The 23,176-nt window shown below is 34.0% G+C and overlaps 12 protein-coding genes across 12 annotated transcripts; 8 read left to right on the top strand and 4 right to left on the bottom strand.

Moving 5' to 3' along the window:
* Nucleotides 1-140: 140 nt before the first annotated feature.
* Nucleotides 141-2,653, top strand: I206_104894 (uncharacterized protein; the record flags this gene model as incomplete). Its single annotated transcript, XM_019154198.1, has 8 exons — nucleotides 141-382; nucleotides 523-603; nucleotides 746-862; nucleotides 1,149-1,441; nucleotides 1,506-1,673; nucleotides 1,730-1,989; nucleotides 2,053-2,178; nucleotides 2,258-2,653. 8 exons carry the CDS (start codon nucleotides 141-143, stop codon nucleotides 2,651-2,653), a joined length of 1,683 nt encoding a protein of 560 aa, XP_019012938.1.
* Nucleotides 2,654-3,105: 452 nt separating this feature from the next.
* I206_104893 (acyl carrier protein) lies at nucleotides 3,106-3,967 on the bottom strand (the record flags this gene model as incomplete). The annotated part of the gene is made up of 4 exons (XM_019154197.2): nucleotides 3,106-3,168; nucleotides 3,247-3,266; nucleotides 3,429-3,567; nucleotides 3,764-3,967. 4 exons carry the CDS (start codon nucleotides 3,965-3,967, stop codon nucleotides 3,106-3,108), a joined length of 426 nt encoding a protein of 141 aa, XP_019012937.2.
* A 421-nt stretch (nucleotides 3,968-4,388) lies between these two features.
* I206_104892 (mitochondrial 54S ribosomal protein bL17m) lies at nucleotides 4,389-5,650 on the top strand (the record flags this gene model as incomplete). The annotated part of the gene is made up of 5 exons (XM_019154196.1): nucleotides 4,389-4,453; nucleotides 4,568-4,652; nucleotides 4,738-4,800; nucleotides 4,858-5,363; nucleotides 5,455-5,650. The coding sequence occupies 5 exons, from the start codon at nucleotides 4,389-4,391 to the stop codon at nucleotides 5,648-5,650; spliced, it is 915 nt and encodes a 304-aa protein (XP_019012936.1).
* Nucleotides 5,651-5,961: 311 nt separating this feature from the next.
* I206_104891 (uncharacterized protein) lies at nucleotides 5,962-8,178 on the top strand (the record flags this gene model as incomplete). Its single annotated transcript, XM_019154195.1, has 6 exons — nucleotides 5,962-6,577; nucleotides 6,712-6,811; nucleotides 6,876-6,996; nucleotides 7,057-7,235; nucleotides 7,300-7,796; nucleotides 7,880-8,178. 6 exons carry the CDS (start codon nucleotides 5,962-5,964, stop codon nucleotides 8,176-8,178), a joined length of 1,812 nt encoding a protein of 603 aa, XP_019012935.1.
* A 483-nt stretch (nucleotides 8,179-8,661) lies between these two features.
* I206_104890 (uncharacterized protein) lies at nucleotides 8,662-10,662 on the top strand (the record flags this gene model as incomplete). Its single annotated transcript, XM_070203014.1, has 9 exons — nucleotides 8,662-8,754; nucleotides 8,845-8,922; nucleotides 9,013-9,169; nucleotides 9,238-9,310; nucleotides 9,376-9,605; nucleotides 9,665-10,205; nucleotides 10,266-10,335; nucleotides 10,400-10,464; nucleotides 10,560-10,662. 9 exons carry the CDS (start codon nucleotides 8,662-8,664, stop codon nucleotides 10,660-10,662), a joined length of 1,410 nt encoding a protein of 469 aa, XP_070059115.1.
* An 810-nt stretch (nucleotides 10,663-11,472) lies between these two features.
* On the bottom strand, nucleotides 11,473-12,309 carry I206_104889 (uncharacterized protein; the record flags this gene model as incomplete). Its single annotated transcript, XM_070203013.1, has 4 exons — nucleotides 11,473-11,504; nucleotides 11,730-11,900; nucleotides 11,957-12,013; nucleotides 12,306-12,309. The coding sequence occupies 4 exons, from the start codon at nucleotides 12,307-12,309 to the stop codon at nucleotides 11,473-11,475; spliced, it is 264 nt and encodes an 87-aa protein (XP_070059114.1).
* A 635-nt stretch (nucleotides 12,310-12,944) lies between these two features.
* I206_104888 (uncharacterized protein) lies at nucleotides 12,945-14,469 on the top strand (the record flags this gene model as incomplete). The annotated part of the gene is made up of 7 exons (XM_019154192.1): nucleotides 12,945-13,388; nucleotides 13,465-13,576; nucleotides 13,635-13,679; nucleotides 13,749-13,935; nucleotides 14,025-14,109; nucleotides 14,179-14,255; nucleotides 14,325-14,469. The coding sequence occupies 7 exons, from the start codon at nucleotides 12,945-12,947 to the stop codon at nucleotides 14,467-14,469; spliced, it is 1,095 nt and encodes a 364-aa protein (XP_019012932.1).
* Nucleotides 14,470-14,693: 224 nt separating this feature from the next.
* I206_104887 (uncharacterized protein) lies at nucleotides 14,694-16,778 on the bottom strand (the record flags this gene model as incomplete). Its single annotated transcript, XM_019154191.2, has 6 exons — nucleotides 14,694-14,732; nucleotides 14,795-14,898; nucleotides 14,974-15,181; nucleotides 15,279-15,872; nucleotides 15,955-16,332; nucleotides 16,398-16,778. 6 exons carry the CDS (start codon nucleotides 16,776-16,778, stop codon nucleotides 14,694-14,696), a joined length of 1,704 nt encoding a protein of 567 aa, XP_019012931.2.
* Nucleotides 16,779-17,540: 762 nt separating this feature from the next.
* Nucleotides 17,541-18,514, top strand: I206_104886 (uncharacterized protein; the record flags this gene model as incomplete). The annotated part of the gene is made up of 5 exons (XM_019154190.1): nucleotides 17,541-17,714; nucleotides 17,803-17,958; nucleotides 18,007-18,196; nucleotides 18,272-18,332; nucleotides 18,397-18,514. The coding sequence occupies 5 exons, from the start codon at nucleotides 17,541-17,543 to the stop codon at nucleotides 18,512-18,514; spliced, it is 699 nt and encodes a 232-aa protein (XP_019012930.1).
* A 414-nt stretch (nucleotides 18,515-18,928) lies between these two features.
* Nucleotides 18,929-20,240, top strand: I206_104885 (uncharacterized protein; the record flags this gene model as incomplete). The annotated part of the gene is made up of 7 exons (XM_019154189.1): nucleotides 18,929-18,931; nucleotides 19,006-19,138; nucleotides 19,310-19,387; nucleotides 19,463-19,575; nucleotides 19,674-19,769; nucleotides 19,862-19,900; nucleotides 19,977-20,240. 7 exons carry the CDS (start codon nucleotides 18,929-18,931, stop codon nucleotides 20,238-20,240), a joined length of 726 nt encoding a protein of 241 aa, XP_019012929.1.
* Nucleotides 20,241-21,332: 1,092 nt separating this feature from the next.
* I206_104884 (uncharacterized protein) lies at nucleotides 21,333-21,902 on the top strand (the record flags this gene model as incomplete). Its single annotated transcript, XM_019154188.1, has 1 exon — nucleotides 21,333-21,902. One exon carries the CDS (start codon nucleotides 21,333-21,335, stop codon nucleotides 21,900-21,902), a length of 570 nt encoding a protein of 189 aa, XP_019012928.1.
* A 466-nt stretch (nucleotides 21,903-22,368) lies between these two features.
* Nucleotides 22,369-22,872, bottom strand: I206_104883 (uncharacterized protein; the record flags this gene model as incomplete). The annotated part of the gene is made up of 2 exons (XM_019154187.1): nucleotides 22,369-22,685; nucleotides 22,833-22,872. The coding sequence occupies 2 exons, from the start codon at nucleotides 22,870-22,872 to the stop codon at nucleotides 22,369-22,371; spliced, it is 357 nt and encodes a 118-aa protein (XP_019012927.1).
* Between the last annotated feature and the right edge of the window lie 304 nt (nucleotides 22,873-23,176).

Below are 23,176 nucleotides of genomic sequence, written 5' to 3'. Positions count from 1 at the left end.
CTTTTCTTTCTTTCCTCATATTATAATTATATATACATACCATACTGTTCCTTATTATACATTTCCATCAAATTGAAGACTAAAATTGAGCTCCCTTGAGCTAATTATAGCGAGTGCTTGAGCATCTCTCATTTCCTCAAATGTCTAAAATCATACTTAAAGCTGGATCTTCTTCAAGCTCTACTCCAAATCCTATTATGCTTGACGGATCATCGGATAATGCATTTTCGAATGGCGATGGATATACGTCTCAAGATGAAAATGAATATGTACCGCTAAATAGAGAAGAACAACGTATAAGAGATTCGAAAGCTCGATATGATGAAGATGTACGAAAACATCAAGCGATAATTGAACCCAAAGCTGACAGAATGTTGGATGAGTGAGTTGAATAAATCAAGTTCATTGTTGAAAAGTTGTAACAACTTTCGATAAGAAGGTCCGCGCGCAATTCATTTTGAAAATATACATAACTTTTCGTATCAATTTGAATAAGTGCCACATTGCTGACTTGTACTTCAGTTGGCAAGTAGCTTATGTTTGGTCATTCATCATTAAATTCAACTTGAGAAATCAAATACAAAAATTAGAATCTATTGAAGAGTAAGTTATCTTTCATCGAGGTACCCTTCCGCAGATCTCCATAACAGTCAAAAGTTCCGAATACCGGTGTGGCACAATACGAATTAATAACCCTTAATTATTTGGTATTTTCACTAACGTCTTGCCATTTCTATTCACACAGTTTTGAAAGATGCCTTATCGAGCCTGTTGCCAATAGACCTGATGATATACTTGAAAGTATCCTAATTTGCTTCTTGGCCAACCTTAAGAATCTCAGATCAGGTTCAAAATCAATAACGTGAGTAACAGATTTCACTGTGGTAAAATTTCAATGGTGCATATCGTACGGAAGGCATTTTAGTACGTTTCTAAAACACGCCTTTTCACCGAAGAGAGTCGGATATCCTGGTCTGTTCCTTTATCTACGAAGACATACCGCGAACCCGCAAAGTCCGTTGTGTGGCGCATCATGCCTCATATTACGTCCTTCCAGGCCCTTACCATAGTCGAAACGATTTGTTGGGGATTTTGGAGCTGGTATTGAGAGTACGAAATACTGATTGAAGGCAAATCCCTGAATGTAGACCCGAAAATGTACAAAGTCAATTATCGAATTACATCGATATCAAATTGTCTCAGACTTCTGAATGGACCGTATGGGATCGAGGATGGCCTATAAATGAAGAAGATAGAGGATCATGTTGTACTTCGGATCCATTTAGATCAGAATTAGGTAGATTAAGGTATTATGGTGAACCTTCAAATGCTAGGGCAGCTAAAAATCCTATACGTCAAGTTGAAGAAAGAGGAGGAGGTATTTTTGAATTGGATTGGACAGAAAAAGTAGCCATTTTGAGACAAATGGTAGATTGGCAATGTCCGTTTTCCGGCTAAATGCTGTGCTAATTTGAGTGAACTGACAAAAATTCTGGTATAAATAGTGACTCACTCTGAATCAATACGAGATAAGATTAATAAAGAATTTCCAGCAAACGCAAGAGATAGTAAAGCTAAGAAAGCTCCTCCGCCAGAGCTAAATGATAAAGACACTATAACGATCAAAGAATTAGGTCTTACAAGAGACAGAGCTAGAGTTTGGTCTTTCGATGGTAAATTGCATTTCGATGATCCTTCGAGGGGAAAGCTGATCAAGTGATTTTTATAGATTCTTGGAGATTATATAAATCTGGTAATCCTTACAAGAGACCATGTCAATTGACGTCAATAACAACAAATCGAGAATCGTATCATGATTTAATAGAAGATATGGGAATTTTTAGTCAATCAGTTGATACTGTCAATAATGTAACGAAAGGAAGTAAACAAGCTTCAGAGCAAAGGAAAGTCATCCAAGCTAGGAAGAATGAAGGTGCTTTAGTTGAAAAGCTAAAAGAGAGAATTGAGAGTATAGAGAAGGAAGAAGCGGTTAGTAATATCCGTTTAATGTAATTGAGTTTTAGGCCGAATCTAATATATATGGTGGTATAGCGTATTCAAAGAGTCCGTAAGAGAATAGCACAAGCGGTTGAAATGCAACAACGCGCAGAACTTCGATCGACAAGGACTAGAAGACAAAGTAGGAAGGTTGATTATGTTTATGATAATGTCGAGGATGTAAGTCTTCGTTCCCATTTCCATTTCTCCAGGCTTGGCAGGTGCAGAAGATGTATTGACGACTTTTGTTCTTGCGTAGATTGATTTGGACGGTGAACCATCTCGAAAACGTAATCAACGATCACCAGAATTCAATGGTCTCGATGCGAAAGGTAGACCAATCATACCAGGTGAAAGAAGATCAGCTAGACAAGAGGCAAAGTATCAAGAAGAATTGATCAATATCGAGAGTAACGATTTTGACCAAGAGGATAAGAGCGTAATAGAAGGCGAGCATGGGGATGAAAATGGATACGGTAACGGGACAGAAGAGTCGATAGAAATGGAAAGGACAAAATCGGATAGTAAATCCATTACTGGATCAACTTCTGATATGGAGATGAATGGGAACTGGATAGGGCTGACGCCTGAGGACATTGAGCGAGAAAAGAAGAAAAGGAAAAGGATGAAAGGATATGCTTGGGTCGATACCTAGGTCTTGATGGAAAGGAAGGCAGGTAGAAGATTGATGTCCTGCGAGGCGAAGAAGCGTTGCTTTCAATCGAAGCTCTTTGATCCTACTTTCTCATCCTATCCTAAGGGCCCCGCTATTGAACTTGCTTTACTTCGTTTCCGCTACATCTTGCATTTTGCATTGCGTTTATACCTGCCAACTTTATTGTTTATATTTGCAACTGAAATGCAAATTTGGTTAACCAATGCAAGTCAGTAGGTAAATAATCCTCATTCCTCCTTGTTTGATTGGACAGAATATCTGGGGAATTGAGAGGTACTGCATGAAACGTTGTTCCTTATCTGAAAATGCCGCTTCTGCCCAATTTCATTCATATGATCTGATCCCATCACGCGCAAAAAGATGAAATAGAAACTATCGTTATTAATGGTAATATGGGATTTGTTTAATGTGCTGTAAAAGTAGAATGACAATTAGCCGGAGTGAATAATAGAATTTACAGTTGAAGCCCAGAATTGAAACTCACCTTCAGGAGACTGCGATTAATGAGGAGATTATACAGAAAGATTAGTAGGTGTCATTCAAGAGTCGCAGTCGATGTGAGAATGGCTTACATTGGAAACGTAGTCGATGGCTGAGAAGACATTGATATATCAGCAAGTACCCTATAGTATAGACTGATATCCCTCAATAGCATTGTATTCTATTCTTTTGGTTTTGATTAAAGACTTGAAGTAACGAAGAACTTTCAAGTTGACCATCTCTGGTGGTCTTAGATGTGAAAATATTAACTCACCTTTTTGGACAGTTGTAATTTCGTCTGCCTCAGCATCGGGAATCTCAATAGCGAATTCTTCTTCAATTGCCATAACAACTTCTACAGCGTCAAGTGAATCAAGTCCAAGATCAGAAGTGAATGATGCTCCTGGTGAGAGCTGTAAGATGGAAAACATGATTGTTCAAAGAATGATTTGATCGGGAATAGTGAATTGATTGATTTAAGTATTTAATTAAAAGCGATTATCGATAAAATCGTTATAGTTGTTTGATCAAGGTATAGATAAAAACAGAATTGTAAGATAAACCAATCAGATTTCATTTATTTCCATTCTACATTAATAAAAGACATACCTTGGTACCATCAACTTTTTCGAAACTTTTCAATACATCCAAAACTCTTGAAGTGATATCATCTTTACTTAATCCAGCAGCAGCTGCGTAATTTCTATATTGAAATGTTACAGGTTTAGATTTAATTTGTTTAGAGATTGTGGAGGTTGCTCGTAGTCGAAGAGAAGGAAGAGTTGTTCGAAGTAATGGAAGTGTTCTGTACATGTTGAATAATTGAATTTCTCGTATTTATGATTAATGATATTTGTAGTAAAGTGATTAATTAAGTTGAATAAAGTGTTTGATAATTTAGATCGATGATAATGATAATCGTTGTCTTTATCCGAAAGTATAATCAACGATGAAGGGAATACAAACGATGAGCGAATCCAACGCTATGGTGAATCATCATCATATTCCCGATTTCACCGATCATATATCACCATGTGGCACAGATTTCAAGTTTACTCTTAGACTTTTGACTTTTCATGATTTACTTAGTTTTATATTTCGATACATAAGATTCATATTGCATACAGTTTAAAAGCAGCACCTCGATTAACCCCTTTAAGCTTGTACCGAGTGATTGGATTTTCAGGATCAGCAACGAATATAATATAAGTCAAATAAATAGGATTCACCCACCATGAAGCACGGTATAAGTCAGAGAAAGTTGGGTCGTATGCCCGCTCATAGGATAGCGTTGTTGAGGTGAGCAATTCATAAAATTACCTTATCCATCGGGCTATAGATAATTCATAAATCTGGTTGATGTTGTGTGGTAATTGAGACTGAATAACAGCGCTGACTCTGAATTTTCACTAGAAATCTTGTTTCCGCTTTGTTACACCATGAAACTATTAAAACTACTCTACCTAAAGCTAAGGAAGCTGCAAGGATGGCCGAGAAGGTAAATCTTTACTTGTCCTACACAGAAGCTGTATTCAACACATCACTTGCTCAGAGAATGGCTAACTCAATGTTCGGCTTGTCAGATCATTACTCTCGGAAAGAAAGGTACTAATCCCGCGAAGAGCAAAGCCATGGCATATCTGATGGTAAGCTTGCACCATTGCTCGTAGCGGATAATCCCCTGACCATACTCGTCTATTTAGCCACCGCATAACTCTCCAACACCCTCATCATCCGCTTCATCATCTTCAACATTCGATCCTGAAACATTTGTAGCTCCAAAATCACTCTTACCTAAATTATTTAATCATTTATCCGCAAGATACGTAGATCGACCAGGTGGATATACACGTATACATAAATTCGGTAGAAGACAAGGTGATAATGCACCACATGCAATAGTTACTTTAGTAGATGGTCCAAGAGATTTAAAATTAGAAATGTTAGCTAGAACAGTTGGTAAAGAAGGTTTAGATTTAATTGAATTAAAAGGTAATTTAGATGAAATTTCAAATGATTGGGAAGGTTTAAGAGATAAAACTAAACAACAAGTTGAAAAAGTATTGAAATATAAAAATCAAGATGAAATAAAAGAATTCAAATCAAAAGCAAAAGAATTTGCAGATTATTTACAAGCTGAAGAATCTGCTTATGGAGGTATAAGAAAACCTAATATTGATTCTGAAATACCTAAATATAGAAGACCAGGGTACGTTCTTTTATGCACCTTCATTGATGTTAATCAATGTCATAGCAAAAGACGACTTGCTAATTACCAAGTTTTTACGTGTTTTTTATAGTTTAACAACACCTAAATCTGGTAAAATATTACGTGCAGGAGAGAGATTATCAGGTGTCTCAACACATACGACTGGATTAGGTTTGGCTAGAGGAGCTTTAGTGAGAACGCCAAGAGGTAAATTAAGTATAGATAAAACACCTAGATTTTGGGGTCAAGCTAGATTACCTGAGGGTGTATCTGCTGAGATAGCGTAGATCGCATGTATACCTTACTAGCATGTTTTATTTGTTTGCCAAATTGACGGCCTTGAGCTTGTCTTGACTACATTCCTTTTGAGATAAAATATCAATAAAGACCAAAACAGTGGATGATATCAGAACATGGACCGTATCCACTGATAGAATTCAGAAACCACTTAATTCGGGATTGTCTTGAATTTACTGAATCTCGGATATAACCGAATTCTCGAATAAATTCGCGTTCACAAAACGCGTTCATAATTTACTCTTGTCCTATGTTTTAATTCCTCTTGTCAGCATCTTGAACTTCTACCAGAAATACCGATATGATAGAATCTGACTATATACAACCAGAAGCAGGACCTTCAAATTCACCATATGTTATAGGAAATCGATATTTAAATTCAAAAACAAATTATCCATTAACATTACGTTATATCGGACCATTACCTCCTCCATCATCATCATCATCATCAACAACAAATGAACAAATATGGTTAGGAGCAGAATATGATAATTTAAAAAATGGTAAAGGACATAATGGAATATATAAAGATATACAAGTATTTATAACTAAAGAAAAAGGAAGTGCAAGTTTTTTAAAATATTCAAAAGAATCATTAAAAAAAGGTAATTCTTTAATAGATAGTATAGAAAATAGATATGGAAAAATTATAAATAATATTATTAATGAACAAGAAGATGATTTAGATTTAGATTCAAATTCAAAATTATTAATTTCAATAAAAAAAGAAGAAGAAGAAAATTTAATTTTAGGATCAAGTGAAAATTCAATTATTGTTAAAGTACCTAATTTATTATCTGTTAAAAAAAAAATAAGTAAATTAGAAAAAATTAAAAATATTGGATTTGAAGAAGAATATATTAATTCATTAGGTGGAAATTATGAAATTAAATTAATTTTAAAACAAAGGATGAAAAGTGAGTTTTGTTTTCTTTTTTTCTTTTTAAAAAAAAAAAAAGAAAATTTGGAATCGTTTATCTGAAAATACAATTATCCATATTATTGAGTTTTTTGTGTTAAAGATAAAGATTAGCTTATTTTTTTGAATTAGATTTAAAATGGTTGAATCTTAGTAAGAATTTATTATCTAATTGGGAACAATTATTAGAAATTGTGGATCATTTCGATGGGCTTGAAACACTGACTTTGAAGTAAGTTGTAATAAAACTCATGAAAAGGAATTGTATAGCTGATTGTATTCAATGAACGAAATAGTCATTCTCGTATACAATCTATATCGCCTATCCTACCATCAGAACAAAAACTTAAATACATTTCCACTTTTAGAAGAATCAAAGAATTACACTTATCGGACTGTCTTCTATCATGGGAGGAGGTGAGTTGGACGGTTTGCATTTAACTCAAGCGTGAATGATTTCCAGCTGAGTGATCTTAGATATCTGCCCTACTTCCTTTATTCCCAAATTTGGAAGTATTGCATCTCGATGCTAATCGTCGCTTGAGCACTTTATCCATACTAGAAGATGGTTTATCGTCATTACGAGAATTGAGATTAGCTGGATGTCCTCTAACGAGATGGGAAGATATAATACCTGCTCTAGTTGTATTTCCAAAGTGCGTACAATCAATCTATCCAATTTGAGGCAAATGTCAACCTGATATTATGTTGTTTTAAAAGGCTCGAAATATTGGATTTATCTTTAACTCCTCTCGATTCTATCCCCTCATCTCAAATCAAATTGGATTCTCTCAAATCATTAGTTTTGATCGAATTATCTATCGCTAAATGGTCAGATTTAGATAATCTCTCAAATCAATTACCCAATTTAAACAATCTAAGGTTTTCAGTATCCCCTCGACCGGCATCAAATGAAAATAGTCTGGATGATCAAATTAAGAATGATTTTACGGCAATAGATGATAAATCTTTAAGATCAATATGTATAGCTAAATTCCCTAATTTAATATATTTTAATTCAAATATAATCACTAAAACAGAAAGACGAGATTCAGAATTATTTTACATTTCTTTTATTAATAAATATATATCTAAAAATGAGGGAAATGGAAAAGATTGGGGAAAATGGGAAGAATTAATTAAATTATATAATATAACACAAGATGAAGAAGGGATCGAGAAAAAATTGAAAATAGGATTAAAAGGAAAAATGTTAAGTGAGGATATATCATTGAAACAAATATACTTTGAATTTTATCAATTTTTAGCTAATGATTTTTGATATTTTTTTCTTGATAAGATTTGAAAGTATATACTTCTTTAGAAGATTATAAAGAATTTAAAGAAATTTCAATTTTACCTTTAGCAAAAATTAGTTTATTACAAAAAAAATTAATTAAATTATTTGGATTACCTATTAATCAATGGAAAATTATTCAAATTTGGAATACAAAAAAAGTTAATGAACAACAACAGTTGGAAGAATTTAAATTGATAAATGTTAATAAAATTACAAATCTTTGGGAAGATAAAGAATGTGGATGGTGGTTTGAAGATGGTGATGATATTTTCGTAGAATTTATTTCATTAGATGATTAAAAGTCAGTTGGTAATTATGATTTCATTATTCTTTAAATCTGAATACTTTCTCCTTCATGCGGCGTCTTTAGCTTTTTGTATATATATGTTGTATGATGTATAGGCAATACACTATCACTTGCACTGGCAATTTTACCAATACCTAAAGCTTAGACTGATTTATTAACATCATCATCATCATCATCAGTTCATACTATACTTATATACTCGTTATACTTCACCACTTGTTTCTTATCTATATATGTGCATAATTTGATATCCTTCAATTAGAATAAAATGTGAATGTGATTGTGCCTGAGCTTTGATCGGCTGTTTCATCTCAATTCATTTTCACTTTAAGATATGTTTCATCATAGCGTATATACTAAAGATTGATTCATATCTAATAGAATGCACCTTTGGAATCTCATCTACTTCTATTTCTTCTACATGCAGATTCTATTTACTAATCACAGTCTTCTGAATCCCCTAACAAATTTGACAATGTCCGATAAGGCTGATAACCCTCATAACACACTTTCAAGCTCTTCGATTCCACAAAACAAGAAGAAGGAACGTACAGGTTTCAGTACAATTGTAAGTGGACTTGGCTTGAATCGTTTATAGACGAAGAGGGAGAATCAAATATGTATGAGGAAAGTATTGAAATAAAGGTTTGATGCAAAGGGAAACTCGATGACTTTACCACTTACGACACTTTCTTCTTTATTGGCATTACAAGATGTAGAAGATCATAAGCCTAAAGTAAGTCATTCAGTTGTTGGCAACTATGTTCTAGTCAGAACGGCACCGTCGATCCGCTAATTCTCAATCACTCCGGATCCCCTTCAATAGCTTTCAAAAATCTCATGGCTTCCTGATATATTCGTCTTTCGTTCTTCAATCTTACCTATTGTTCTTGGTCCAGTCTTGGCTGTTACCCTTTTTTCATCTGGTGTAGCTGCTGCGAGTGTTTTATGGGGTCAAGAAGTTGGTTTGACGAATAACGTTGGTGAGTATTATTTCACTTTCACTTATCTAATCGTTATGTAAGCGAATTAATATTAAGAGGGAGTACAGTTCCATTATTATCAGTCGTTGTGGGTTTACTGCTAGTTTTCCGGAACTCATCAGCATATGAGAGATATGCAGAGTAAGTTAACAAGTATGAATTCAACTTTGACACATAGGCATACTGACCTTGTATTGCTCACTTAGAGGTCGAAAAGATTTTACTGCTCTCATTTCGATCGCTCGGAACCTCTCCAGAAATATCTGGATTTCGGTCAACCTGCCTCCTACACCTATCGATGCTGTCGGGCCTGGAATGACGAAGCATAGGCTCACAGCTGAAAAGCGAAAAGTAGTTCGATTAGTTGTCGCTTTTGTGGTAGCTACGAAGCATCACTTGAGAGCAGAAGGTGGTGTGCATCATGATGATCTCAAAGGTCGGTTGGCATTCTCCCTCAACCACTCTTCAATTTACAGCTGATGTTTCAGTACGAAGGATTGTTACCTGCCAAATTAGCTGGAAATGATATCAGAAGGTTGAAATCAGCAATTTCTAATTCCAGCTTACGTGGAACAGAGAGGTATGGAGGGATAGTCACAAATTCTCCTGGAACAATGACTCCAGCTTTGACGACAGCTTTAGGAGAAGGTGAAGATGAAGAAAGTATACTAGGACTGAGTGATCCTACTACACCTTTCTCACCTTCACCATCAATGAATAATCTTGTCCATTCGGTCAATTCTTCCAGTTACCAGAATGATAAGCTTCACAACGAGATTAGACCTAACTATCCGAGAAACATTTCGAGTCGTTTGAAAAGACGACCTACAGCAGTAAGAGTATTAACACCTGATGAATATAACGATGATCAAGAGACTCCAAAAATCTATCAGGTCAAATCTGCCAAATCTAGTGCAAGTAAGTTGGACGAAAGAACTCCGTTGATTAAAAAGGGTGTCAAGCCTGATACGGGACTTATTAAGAATGCCGAATTGGAACTGGGTAAAATGGTAGAATCAGGTTTACCGCTTATCATGTGAGTTAAAAGTCATTTCATCTTTGCCGATCGCGTTAGCATGACTGAAGATTGTGGAAGAGCCCATGAGATTAGTAGATCTATATTCAGATTTAGGAAAATGGGTTGTCTTGAAGCTGTTGGTCCCGCTGTAAGTCGTCTTCCTATCGGCGTTATGTCCCAATATATGAGATCTAATAATGCTCAGTAAATAGGGTATGAATGCTCTTCAAGCTGCTGTATCAGGTATGACTGATCAGCTTGGATCAATGGAGAGAATGTAAGCTTCTTTGTCATACCCATCAAAACTACTTCAATATGGTAGACCATCGAATGCCGAAAATTAACGATTCAATGTTGATATTAACATTTTAGTGTACAAACACCTCTTCCTTATATATTTTGTATACACCTTAAACAAGTAGTTTCACTTTATCTTTTCATTTTACCTTTCACTTTAGTTGATGCTATGGGATGAAAAATGGTTTTTATAATGTTTGGAATAAGTATGACTTTTATGGGTATAGAAGGTATTGCAAGTATGATTGAACAACCTTTTCGAACGTTAGTAATTGTTTTTATCTTTTCTTTTTCTAGCTTTGTGAAATTGAGATTTTGAGGTGTTTTATTAGTGATCCATGTGATTTGAATTTGGATTTATATTGTACGGAATTACTTTGCGAATGCGAGTGAGTTTTATTCAATTCAATTGACCTTATACTACGTAGTACGATAGAAATTGATAGTCTGACTGATGATCGATTTGTATAGAGGTATACTTGAACGATTACCCGAAGGAGATCATGAAGATGATTTAATTTCATTTGAAAGGAAGAACCAAGGAATGGATGATTGGGGTGCAGATGGAGATGACGAGTAAAATTATATTTTATCATCTGTTACGTGGCAGATCAAGTACCCGTCAAAGAAGAGGTATAGAGGAGATAAATGACCTAAAGTTGAGGTGGAATGTGTGTTCAATTAGATCTTGATGGTATTACCAACTTGTTAATATGCTTATTTTCTTTACCTCATGCGATAATGTTAGTGGTGAAACTCCCAAAATGGTCTACTCGAAAGCTTTCCTCAGATAGCGATTCAAAATTTCTCCATCTGATTTAGCGATTACTCGATCCAATTAATCCCGTCTCCTCAATATGTGCGCTTCGAAAGTAATTGAACGATCAATTCAGCATCGCAAGCCTAAAATTATGCCTAGAATGGATGCATCCAATTGGTATTGGTATACCCCCTTATAAACTGCCTACAAATCTATGTTTACAACTGTTTAACGAGTGTAAGACCAGACGTTCTTGAGGACTGGGGAAGTAAATAAAGAGTGAATTAGCTTATATTCTTTCTTTTAATTTGATAATACCAGATCATCCAACTAATTTTGTCCACTAATCGGCATTGACTAGATTCATTTCAAACTATGATCTCTTTCACATAATCGATTTGCCCATACAACTAATTGACCTGCCATTCTTTTGGATATATCCCCAATTTGAACGAGAAATGAACATTAATGTAAATCAAACTTACGACCCTCTTTGGTAGCGATTCTGTTGATTGAATCATCTGAATCACCTTGAGCTCTAATTCTACCGCAGATAGCAATGGTAGTACCTTGACCTTTAATGGCTTTTCCATCGGCATCAACATCAGCAACTTGAATTTGAATAGAAGCGTGATCTTGAGCAGTGATCAATCGGTCTGTATGATTTATTAGCAATTTATCCATTTTAATATTTTTTTTGGAATAAACTCACTGGTAGCGGAACAGTGTCGGGGGATGTAAAGATCAACGAGAACACCTTTGTCAGTCTCTATATATAATCATAAAAAGTGAATTAGCTATAATTCCTCTTTTTATATTTGATAATAATCTCCTCAATTCCTCTTCTTCCCTTTCTTATTCCTTTTCTACATCCATATTACCGCAGAATGAAAAACAACATGAATCGTGCTGGAGTTTCCTGTGTCTTCTAATTCTGATAATCCATCTTCTATATCATTATTCCTTCTTAAAATTCCAACATGATTTCCTCAATTATCTCAATCTCTTTTCCTAAAGACAACATCCTCTATAGCTTTTCAATTCCAGTAAAATAGACATACCCATTTTGGCGGCTTTTCTTCTTTGTTAAAATGTGGAAGAAGTAAAAGGGTTTTTTTGTTTTGTTTTATAAGATGATTCAATCTAATACGATTTAATAACCTAATTCGAGGTTTTTTTGGCTTGGATACCACCCAAAATGCAAGAATCACTAAATCTCATACAAAACCACGAGTTGACAAAAGGTTGAATCGGAATTTATCGGCGTTTCTCTCTTTCAACTGGAAATCCTCAATGTGGCACTCTCCGCCTGAAAGGGGGATGCGGGATCAAATAACAAATTACTTTGTTCTCCACGTGGAAGCAAAGATCGTTCCCAAAATAGCAAATAACCCTGAACGGCGATCATACATGACGTACCTTTTTTGATGTAGACTACAAATTGAGAGAAAGATGATAGATATGCCGAAAGAAGCGGTGCAAGTATAATATCAAAATGAGATGTCTAGCACGATCTATACGAGTACGAGGTTAATTGAGAACAATAAAGATACATATTCTCAAGTATTCTTCATTTCCTCAATTATTTTATTGGACACCCCGATAGTTAGAAAACTCATACTCTGCAAATACCAATTTGATTAACATCAAACAGCGACACTGGCTTAAACTTGTTTGATCGCATTCTTACTTCATTCAAGATGTCGCGAAACGATAAATCAGTAAACCCGATACCAACTCCTCATCCTTATACGAACTTACAACCTGCTCAACAATATACATCTAATTCCTCTTCAAACCAATATTCTCAGGAATACAATCATGATTTACATGACGAAGCTACATCAAATCATTGGCAAAATCATTCCATTAATCAAGTCGATCCCCATTCAAATACCCTAAAACCTTATCAAAATGGCAATGAAAATAACATACCTACGCGAACTAAATCTAGACATTCTATAATGAAAGAAACAGAAGAAGAATTAACAGAAGATGAACAAATAGAATATGAAAAAGGTTTAATAACTTGGGAAAAGGCAAAAAATTGGAGATTCTGGTTTAGAAAAGAATGGTTTTGGTGGTATTTAATTTTCATTTTAATTGTAGTTATTGTAGCTTTAATGGCTTTTTTTCATCATTCTGTAAGTCTTTGTTCGAAATTTAAACTATATTAAAGTATTAAGTTAACAATTCAGGAATAAAAACCCCTTTAATTAGATAATTAATTGGTTATCTCCTTTTGTAAGAAAATTAAGAGTTTTAAAAGCTGGTTTCTTAATTCCTGCTGCTATTTTATTCGTTTTATCTTTTCCACCTTTATTTGGAAATGGTAAGTTTGACATTTCTTATTATCATTACATAACTAATAATCTGGTGCGGTTGTTCAGAAATTGTAATTGTTTTAGTTGGATTAGTATGGGGTTTAGGTAAAGGTAAGTTACTTATCTTTCAACCACATTCAATTCGATGAATATTGATATCTCTCTTCCATCATTTTTCAGGCTTCGCTATCGTAGTTGTTGGTATAGGATTGGGAGAAACAGTTTTGTTTTTATTGTTCAAACATTGGTGTAGACATCGTGCTGAAAGGATGACGATGAAATCATTAAATTACGCTTGTTTATCTGAAAGTATACGTCAAGGTGGATTTTTAATGGCTTGGGTAGTTAGATTAAGTGTTATTCCAACGTAAGTCCATCTCTTCTTTTCAGATTCTATGATGTCTATACCAATTAGCAGGAGTTGTCACAAATATTGATTCAAATCATTTCTTAAAGTCACTATACAACTGCTGTACTTGCTATTTGTGGATTACCAACTTGGAAATTTATTTTAGCTTTATTACTTTCAACCCCTAAACAGGTTAGTCTATTTCATCATATATCATTCAAATGAACCGAGTTAAGAGTTTTGTCTTTTAATTTCGAATAGTTGATTAGTGTTTATGTTGGTGTGGTATTGGGTCAAACAAATGCTTCAACCAATTCTCACGTTATATCAGATTGCGTGTAAGTATTATATTTATTGTTTCAACCGATATTTGAAATAAGCTAATCATTGTTAAATATTCATGATAGTTTTGGTGCATGTGCGATCATTACTCTCGGAGCGTTATATTTCATCTATAATAGAATGACTAAAGTTAGAAAAAGTGTTTTGATTAATATGAGAAAAGATTTACATAAAAGACATGTTGAAGTTCCTGCTCCTCCTGAGAATTAGTTGTTGTACGCCAGTGATGATGTTAATGTTAATCAAGAAGATTTTGATAAATAATGTATGCAAAGATGGGAATGACGAGATAATCCGAAATTTTTATGAATAGTAAAGTACAATTATTGTTAGATTACAACTAAACGAATTTTCGGCTGGTCCTTCTCATCATTATTTACTGTCTATCCAACTGGTACATTTTCCCTTAAATAATACTTAACATCAAGATAAGTTCAGTAAAGCTCGATCCTTTCTTCGTGTTGCTGTAATGCCTATGCAAGGTATTTAGCGTACAACACGATTTGTATATGATATTCATATGGTTATTATTTACCTTAAATATATTACGTCGATGCCTTACATTGATACCTCTACAACTAGTTAAATCAATTCTAGATAATAACGGACACGAATCAAGAATAATTTTCATATCATCATCTAAATATCGAAATTTATAATTAACTGCTGTCTAAAAGTAGATCTCATATTCGAAATTCAACGAAAAAGCCATACCTGTAATTGTAGTTCCAGATAGATCTAATGATCTTAATTTTGGAAATCCCCTTAAAGCAACTGCGAAATCTTTTGTATTATCTATATTTGTTGAAGGTAATTCTAATTGTTCTAATGGACTTATATTTTCTTCTGTCATTTCATCAATATTAAATGATGGAAAGAAAATGGATGATTCGATTGTTTGAGGTAAACATAATGATAATGTCTATTCAAAAAAAAAACAAAAATTGAGTTATAATGTGTTTTTAAGTGAGTTATTTGAAAAATATTTTTTAAAACAATACAATACAATAAATAATTACCTTTAAAGTTTTTCTCCAATTATCTTTTAATCCAAATGAATAAATTAAATTAGAATATTTATTTAAACCTGAATCACAAATTGAATCTTTTGAACCATTTTGATCTGTTATAAATTTAAAAATTTCTAAATTTTTACATTCTTTTAAAATTTCACCTAATCTAAGAAAATCATTTTCATTTGAAGATCCTGAATTAGTTATTTTAGATTTAATATTTCCTATACTTAAGTAATTTATTGTATCTTTTTGATTTTTTAAAATTTTAATTAAAGTTTCAATAGGTATAGGTGGACCATTTGAACCTAAAATTAATTTTCTTAATCCTTTATTTAAATTAATTATTGTATTTTCAGGTATAAGTAAACCTTTTAAATTTAATTGAATTAAATTTGGAAAAATTTCATTAAAATTTGACCATTTAATTATATTTTCTAAATTATTAGGTTTTGGTTGAGGATAATAACCAATTAAAGTTGATGATGATAATGAAGAAGAATATTTTGAATTTTGATTTGATAAATTCAAAATTGTACCTGGTAAACATAAATGAGTAATTTTTGAAAATGGTAAAGAAGAAAAAGTTTCATTTATATTCTTTAAAAGAATATTTCACAAATTAAATTAGCTAAATTGTTTTTTTTTCAGATGTTTATACGATAATCTGCACATAACATACATCAAAAGAAACATTATCAATTTTGAAAACTTCTAATTGATTTCCAAATTTATCTAATAAAGCTTTAATATCCTTTTCTATGATTTTCGTTCCTTTTAAATTTATCTTTCTTAGGTTTTCACATTTATTTAAAATTGTTTTCACTGTCCGACTACTACATAAATTACATCCTTTTAAATTGATAGATTCCAAATTAGGTAAATGATGTATTATACCTGCTATACCTATATCACTAGCTTTTGAAGCGTGTTTGAGCGTTAAAACAGTATATGCACTACGAGTATCAGAAGGAGGTATAAATTGTTTGATATGATCTGCTGATGATACAGAAGAAAGCAATTCTCCAGGAAGATACAAATGAGGCGGTATAAGAAAGACCTAATCATTGTCAATTTTTTTAGAATTTCATTGATAGAAGAAATAGGTGAATAGTAAAAACTTACTTCTGATAATATTTTAAGAGTTAAAAAAGAACCCCACCATTTAAATATCATTTGTCTTATTTCAATTTTTAAATGAAGGGGTAAATAATTCCAAGCAATTTTGAATGAATAACCTTCATCAATTTCCCATAATCTTTTAAATCCTCTTGATATACTATTAATTGTAAATTTAACTAAAGTTGGTAATTCTCTTAATTTAGGATTTCTAATAGAAATTGAAGATGTTGATAAATTTGAATCGGAAACAAGTTGATCCAAATCTCTTTTTGAATTCCATATTGATCTTTGCACTTTTATTGATGTTTTCGTTTTTTTACGAAGCGATGATTCGTCAGAAGATTGATAAGGACGTTTAGTCGGGGTCAAACGTTTAGGAGGCATTTTGGACGATGGTCAAATCATCTTCATCACATCGATTAGCTATACCTCAAAGCACCGTTAGCCATTTCTTCTCGCCTTATTCGTGAATTGCTTGAAAAGATTTCTTCGTTGTTAGTACTCATAGATGGTACTTGCTTAACTTTTATGACGTACACAAACATGTCGGCCATCACCGTTAAGCTGATCAGGAACGATCAAATTACCCGACTGTTTTTTCTTTTTGATCCGGGTTGTTTACATCTCATTCGCTTATTTGGAGAAGCGCTTTGCTAGTCCTTTTACCGTTCTGACATGTTCACATCTTCAATATTTACTGCAGGGTACGGTCCACTCGTCGAATGAGAATGTTAAGACTCTCTGGTTTTTACACTTGTGACCTTTTGCACTTTCATGCGGGTATTCAGTCAATATGCATCGGGCAAAGACGATGAAGAAAGTCTAAAAGTCCAGACTTATAATCAGGGCAATCTGGAGATTTCTTCCATTGAGGTATCTCTTCTTTAACTCCGGATCATCACATATTATCCTTGACGCCCCATTGTACTAAAAGCATATGTATTTGTTTACATCAATATGAAAAGGTCTCAATTCCAGGAAACTCAAATGCATGTATAATTCTGATATATGTATATATAATCATAATCATCCACCATAATCGTGTTCATTATTCTTCAAAAACCAATAAGGCAAATATAAAATTAACTATAGTCACTCATTCAACGTATAACGACCTTGACGAAGAATTCATAACAAATCAACAAAATGTCTATCAAATCTATAATTATTGCATTACCTCTTCTACTTTCGGTTTCTATATCAGCTCAACCAACAACAACATCATCACAAAATCATAATTTATTCCTTGGATGTACTGATCCTTTATCTACACCAATCAGACCACTGGCAGTCAATGCTGATTCAATCACAAGCTGCATTGTAAGTTTCCTTTCAATTTTTGAAATTGTTGAAGAATTTCCCCGAGCTGGATTGTACGAAGCTAATTACTTTCATAAAAATTCAATAGGAAGCATGTGGTTCATCAAATTCTAGAAATACTTTCGCATATTGGTTAGGAGGTGAAGAATCTTCATGTGTTTGTTCAATTGAAGGACCAGCAGAAGAATATGATATTGCTTATCCAAGAGAAGGAAAAAGTCATTGTGATGATCATGAAGTTGCTGTAAGTTTTGTCATTATGATATTAAACAAAACTAATATGTTTGAATAGGTATTTGTAACTAAATCAGGTCATTCATTTACACATCAACCTAAAAGAGCTGGAAGGAACAAAGGAAAAAGATCATTAACTTCTCCAATCATTGAAAGAGATAATGTATCTTGTCCTGAACCATTGAAAGCATGTCAAATTACAGGTGATGCTAATGCTTACCAATGTATTGATCCTCAATTCGCTTTGAGTGAGTGATAACCTATCAAGTTGGGTAAAAGCCTTATAAAAATGTTTTGCTGATTTTATTTCAATTTTACTATAGCTTCATGCGGAGGATGCATTCACGGTGATTTCGGTGGATCCGCCTCGTCAACAGCAATTGAGTGAGTAAAAACAATTTCCATTCTGATTGGAATTAGTAGCAGCTAATAAAACCAACTTATCCAGCTGTACGAAAATCGAAGGCGTTGCTGAGGGAGGAGTTATTTGTTCTTCAGGTCAATGTAAAGCCTATAGATGCTTAGATGGATACAAATTAAGTGGAAATACTTGTAAAAAGGCTTAGTGACGATTATCTGGCATCGGACGTTTTCTTTTCTTATATATCGCCACGTATTCAAAGGACAATAATGATCAATCATCATAGATTTGGATTCCTTTTCATCTGATCAATTATTACACTGGTCTCCTCACTGTAGTTTTAGTCTTATGCATACATCTTGCTTTGCTCTCGGTCTTGTTAATATAAGAATATATATGACCCTCCCCTTAAAATCTGTTTGTTTGGTTATTTAACAAAACCTCCACTTTTCTAAGTCTGGTCGTACGCGATATGTTTAGGTGGCTGTTGACCGATCAACATTCCTTAGAACATACTAATTGACAAATGACCTATACATAAGCAGATTAAAGCATATTTGTTTCAGCAAATTCTTGATATCGTAGAAAGTAAAACAGATAAAGACAGAAGTCCGAAAATATGGTAAATTACTTAGTTAATCAACAGTATTTACTCAGCTCATTCGATTTTTTGTTTTTGTTTGTTTACTCATTTAGTCACTTACACCTCAAGCATTACGGTTACTCTCACGAGAAATTATTTCGTTCCGAACAGATCCACCTGAAGGAGTGAGAATAATTGTTGATGAAGATGATTTAACTCATATGGAAGGTTGGGTACAAGGACCTGGTAAGTTCCTTGAGTTTTTTTTCCGCTTTGTTTACCTATACCTATAATAAGGTGTCAACGTAATGCAACGAGTCAGACAAGATCTATAGTCGGCTCTGCAGAATTGATAAATCATATAGAGCATTCTTAAGTCCTTGAGATCAGAAGCTTACTGACTTTTGGATGTCGTAGGTGGGACCCCGTACGAAGGTGGTTATTTCCGTATACGATTTTCTTTTGGTCCTGAATATCCTAATCTTCCTCCTAAATGTAAGCGATTCATCATACGTCCTCTCCTTAACTTGAGTTAGCCCTTCGAATGATTAACTGATCATGGCGGATCAGGTACGATGATAACGAAAATCTTCCATCCTAACATATCTAAGAATGGAGAGATTTGTGTTGATACGCTGAAAAAAGGTTGGAATAAGACTTATGGAGTTGGACATGTATTAGTTGTGAGTCCGGGCAATATTTGATCACTACATCTCCCTTCAAGCTTTTCAATTAGCTTCGAGTAATTTGACACAGGCTTATGAGAGTTGATCGTTATTAGACAATAAAATGTTTACTCATTTACCCTAATCCTGAATCTGCGTTAGATGAAGAAGCTGGTAAACAATTATTAGCAGACTACGATGGGTATTGCAAGGTGAGTAGGCGCACACACTTTGACTCATACAATCAGGCAGAATGTTTGGATTTCTGTGAATAAGCTGACATTCGTTGATAATATTACTATAGTACGCCAAATTGATGACCAGTATCCATGCTACACCGAAGGTAAGCTGTCCAGGGCAAGTGCTTCTCAGCAAGTCAGCATAGAAAGCTTATGAGATATCTTCTGTATGCAATACAGCTTCCTCCTGTCGAATTTCGAAATACTCCCAACCCAACTTCTATTACAACCACTAAACCCGTATCTTCAGGTAAACCAGCCCCACTCGGTACCAACGTCAAGCAAGATCCCTCTCCTCTTATCGAGCAAAGTCCAACCGTAGGCGAGGATATTAATTTACTTAAATCTATCGTTAATGTTCCTGTCGCTGCTGCTAAGGTACCAGTTGCAGGGACAAAGCCAAGTGCTGCTAGTAAAGCCAAGAGAGGAGCTAAGAGATTGTAGAGAGGGATGATTGATGTTCTGTTGATGTCAGTATCATCATGTATAGTGCATGTATTGTATGTATTACTGCTTTAATTTCTGCTCATTCACTTGAGTTGGGGGTTCCTTCGTAATTCTGGAAATTCAATGGTAGTTTATTGTGTGGCGAGTATCCCAGTGAGAGGAATCAAAAGATCAGTCGCGTCTTTACCGGAATTCCTGCACTTCAGATTGATTCCAATGAGAGCACATGAAATACAAACTGTTTATCTTGAGTTCCAATTATGTTATCATTCTTAAGCAAACAAACATCCTTTTGGAGAAGTTTCTCGTCCATGTTTGTGCAATGCAGAGACAAACACGACTTATTGGGAACTTTCGCCTTGTCATAACCCTTCAGAGCATTTTATAAAGGACCCCGTGATGTTTTGTTTGTTGGTAATAATCGATATGTAGTTTACATCGTTTGTTGATCCTCGTCGTTTTGAGCGATTCGCTCTTTCATCGCCTCGGGGTATTGTATGGAATGTATGAGATGCGCTATATATATATAACAGCCTTTGTTTACTTCAGGCTTGATTTCATCATTATCTTTTTAGGTTGATTGACCCTCTCCACTACGTTCATTCTATATTATTACTTATATTTAACAATTGAACGCACGTACCTTTCATCACCAGGTGAGTAGGCCATATTAACCTCTCACACGACCTCCTTTGATACACCTTTCCATTATATAACATATGGAAACGATCTACTTTGTACTTCTTTACCTTTTTACTATTTCTTATCAACACATCCTTTTCATACCTATCTTCAACAATTACAAGTCATTGTAAGTCGTACAGTATATTTCGCCTTCTAATGACGCTTTCCCATTAGAAGACCTAAACTACCCCCCTTTATCCCTTTCCAGGTCTCGCTGTCTCTTCTGAGAAGGACCAGAGTTAATCGTCGTACGGTAATCTTACTACTTCTGATCTTTCAATCTTGGTTTACGATAGTGGCCAACGAAGATAGACTTATATTGATATCCAATATTCTGCCTGTCATTGTTTTTTGAATGGACTTACATAAAGTCTCTCCCAAGCTGACTCATTTTACCAGATCAAAATGGATTACTTAACTATAATAACTACTCGATCACTTATATTGTTTCCCTCAACCCAATCTTTACCATCCGATGTACCTGCACATCGACCTTTACCAGATTCACCCTTATCGTCACCTATCTCTTCCACTCAATTCATTCTTTCAGATTTTGATCCATCACCAAGGGAAGTAAGCTTACCAATCTCCTCATTGATATATAACGAAAGGAATTGCGCATATTTTCTCATTCAACATGTTTTACAAACCTCATCAATGAATCATTCAGTCCTCAAGCAAACCGAAAAAAATGCTCGTGAAAGTGAGGTTAAAGTTATGGTTTATAAAGAATTGAATAGAGCAGAAATGTTTATCCGTGGTTTAGGAAGATGGTTCAATAAGAATTCAAGTAGGATTGATGAAGATAGTTTAAAGCAATTAGCTAATAAATTTGGATTAAGCCTTGAACCCATTATGAATATGAAGAATAACAAGCAGTTTGAAGAGCATGGTATAGGCGAAGTAGAAATAATGGAAACCCGAGAAGAAGTTAATAATGATATGTCACAAGAGAAGAACATGGTTCTCGTTTAAATCCTCAACTATATCATCAAACGTATAATTACCCCATAACCCATTTGTCAAAATCTTCCCCTACTCACGAAACTCAACGCTTGAACCCAATCATACAATGAATGTTCCTCTTACTCGTTTCGATATTAGCATGCGCCTCTTTGTGTCAAGTATCCAATCTACAAATCTTGCTTGTTGCTCATACTGGCTATGACCCGACAAAAGCGTATTCAAATCTTTCGTATATATATTTTAGAATCGTGCATAAATTCGTATTTGTATATCTAGCGTTTTGTAGAGTAGTGACTTTCTATGTAGCTTATATAGTTTATCCACTTGATCAATTTATGTTGTATGATTTATCGTTATGTATCATGTTTATAAAGCGAGAATAATGTAACTGAGCGAGAACGAAACAGATGGAAGTTCCCAAACAGTCAATATATTTGGATTTTTATATTATAATTATCAATTGAAGATTTTAAACTCACCCAGCAATCATACTTACACCTCCTAAAGGTGTTATAGGACCTAACCATTTAAATTTTTCTCTTGCTAAAACAAGAGTAAATATACTACCTGAAAAAATTAAAGCACCTGAAATAATTAAACCACTGGCTAATTTATATTTTTTACTTGAACCTAATAATCCAGGATGAAAAGAAATTGTTAATAATGCTAAACCATTATAAATTAAATAAGAAGATGCTGTATTCCAAGATGAAATTTTATTTTCTCCTAAAGGTGGTTTAATTGTTCTTAATCCATGAGAACCGAATGCTCCAAATGAAATTCCAGTTGCGGCTAAAAATTATCAAGATTAGTTAGTAAATTGTTTCAATTTTCATCTTTGGGACATATTCTGAATTCAATGATTGAAATGTAGTAGGATGGTGGTTTGATGAGATCTAATAAGTAAAATTGCTTTTTAATGTATAATAAGAAACTCACTTAATAAAGCACCTGATCTGAAGATGAATGAAGGGTTCATAATTGAACGATGCTTAATACTAGAAGGATATTACAGATTTATAAATTGAAACAGCGCAATGGGACTGAAAATTACTGAGATCTATATAGGCTTAAGAAATGCATGCTAATATGTATAATACCTGATCAAATCGTCAATATCATCTAATAATGCTTTCTATCTAATCTCGTTACTTCGGAGGCAAGTTAAAACGGATTGCTCCGAAAAAGAGTAACAAACCATAATAGGCGCGAGATATCCTTTGTCATGTAGTTAATCTCTCACACACCTAAATTTCTTTAAATGGTTCGTTTCTGTTGCCACC

Source organism: Kwoniella pini, chromosome 6, assembly GCF_000512605.2.
Source record: "Kwoniella pini CBS 10737 chromosome 6, complete sequence".
Taxonomy (NCBI): domain Eukaryota; kingdom Fungi; phylum Basidiomycota; class Tremellomycetes; order Tremellales; family Cryptococcaceae; genus Kwoniella; species Kwoniella pini.
This window is presented reverse-complemented; position numbering and strand designations above follow the sequence as displayed.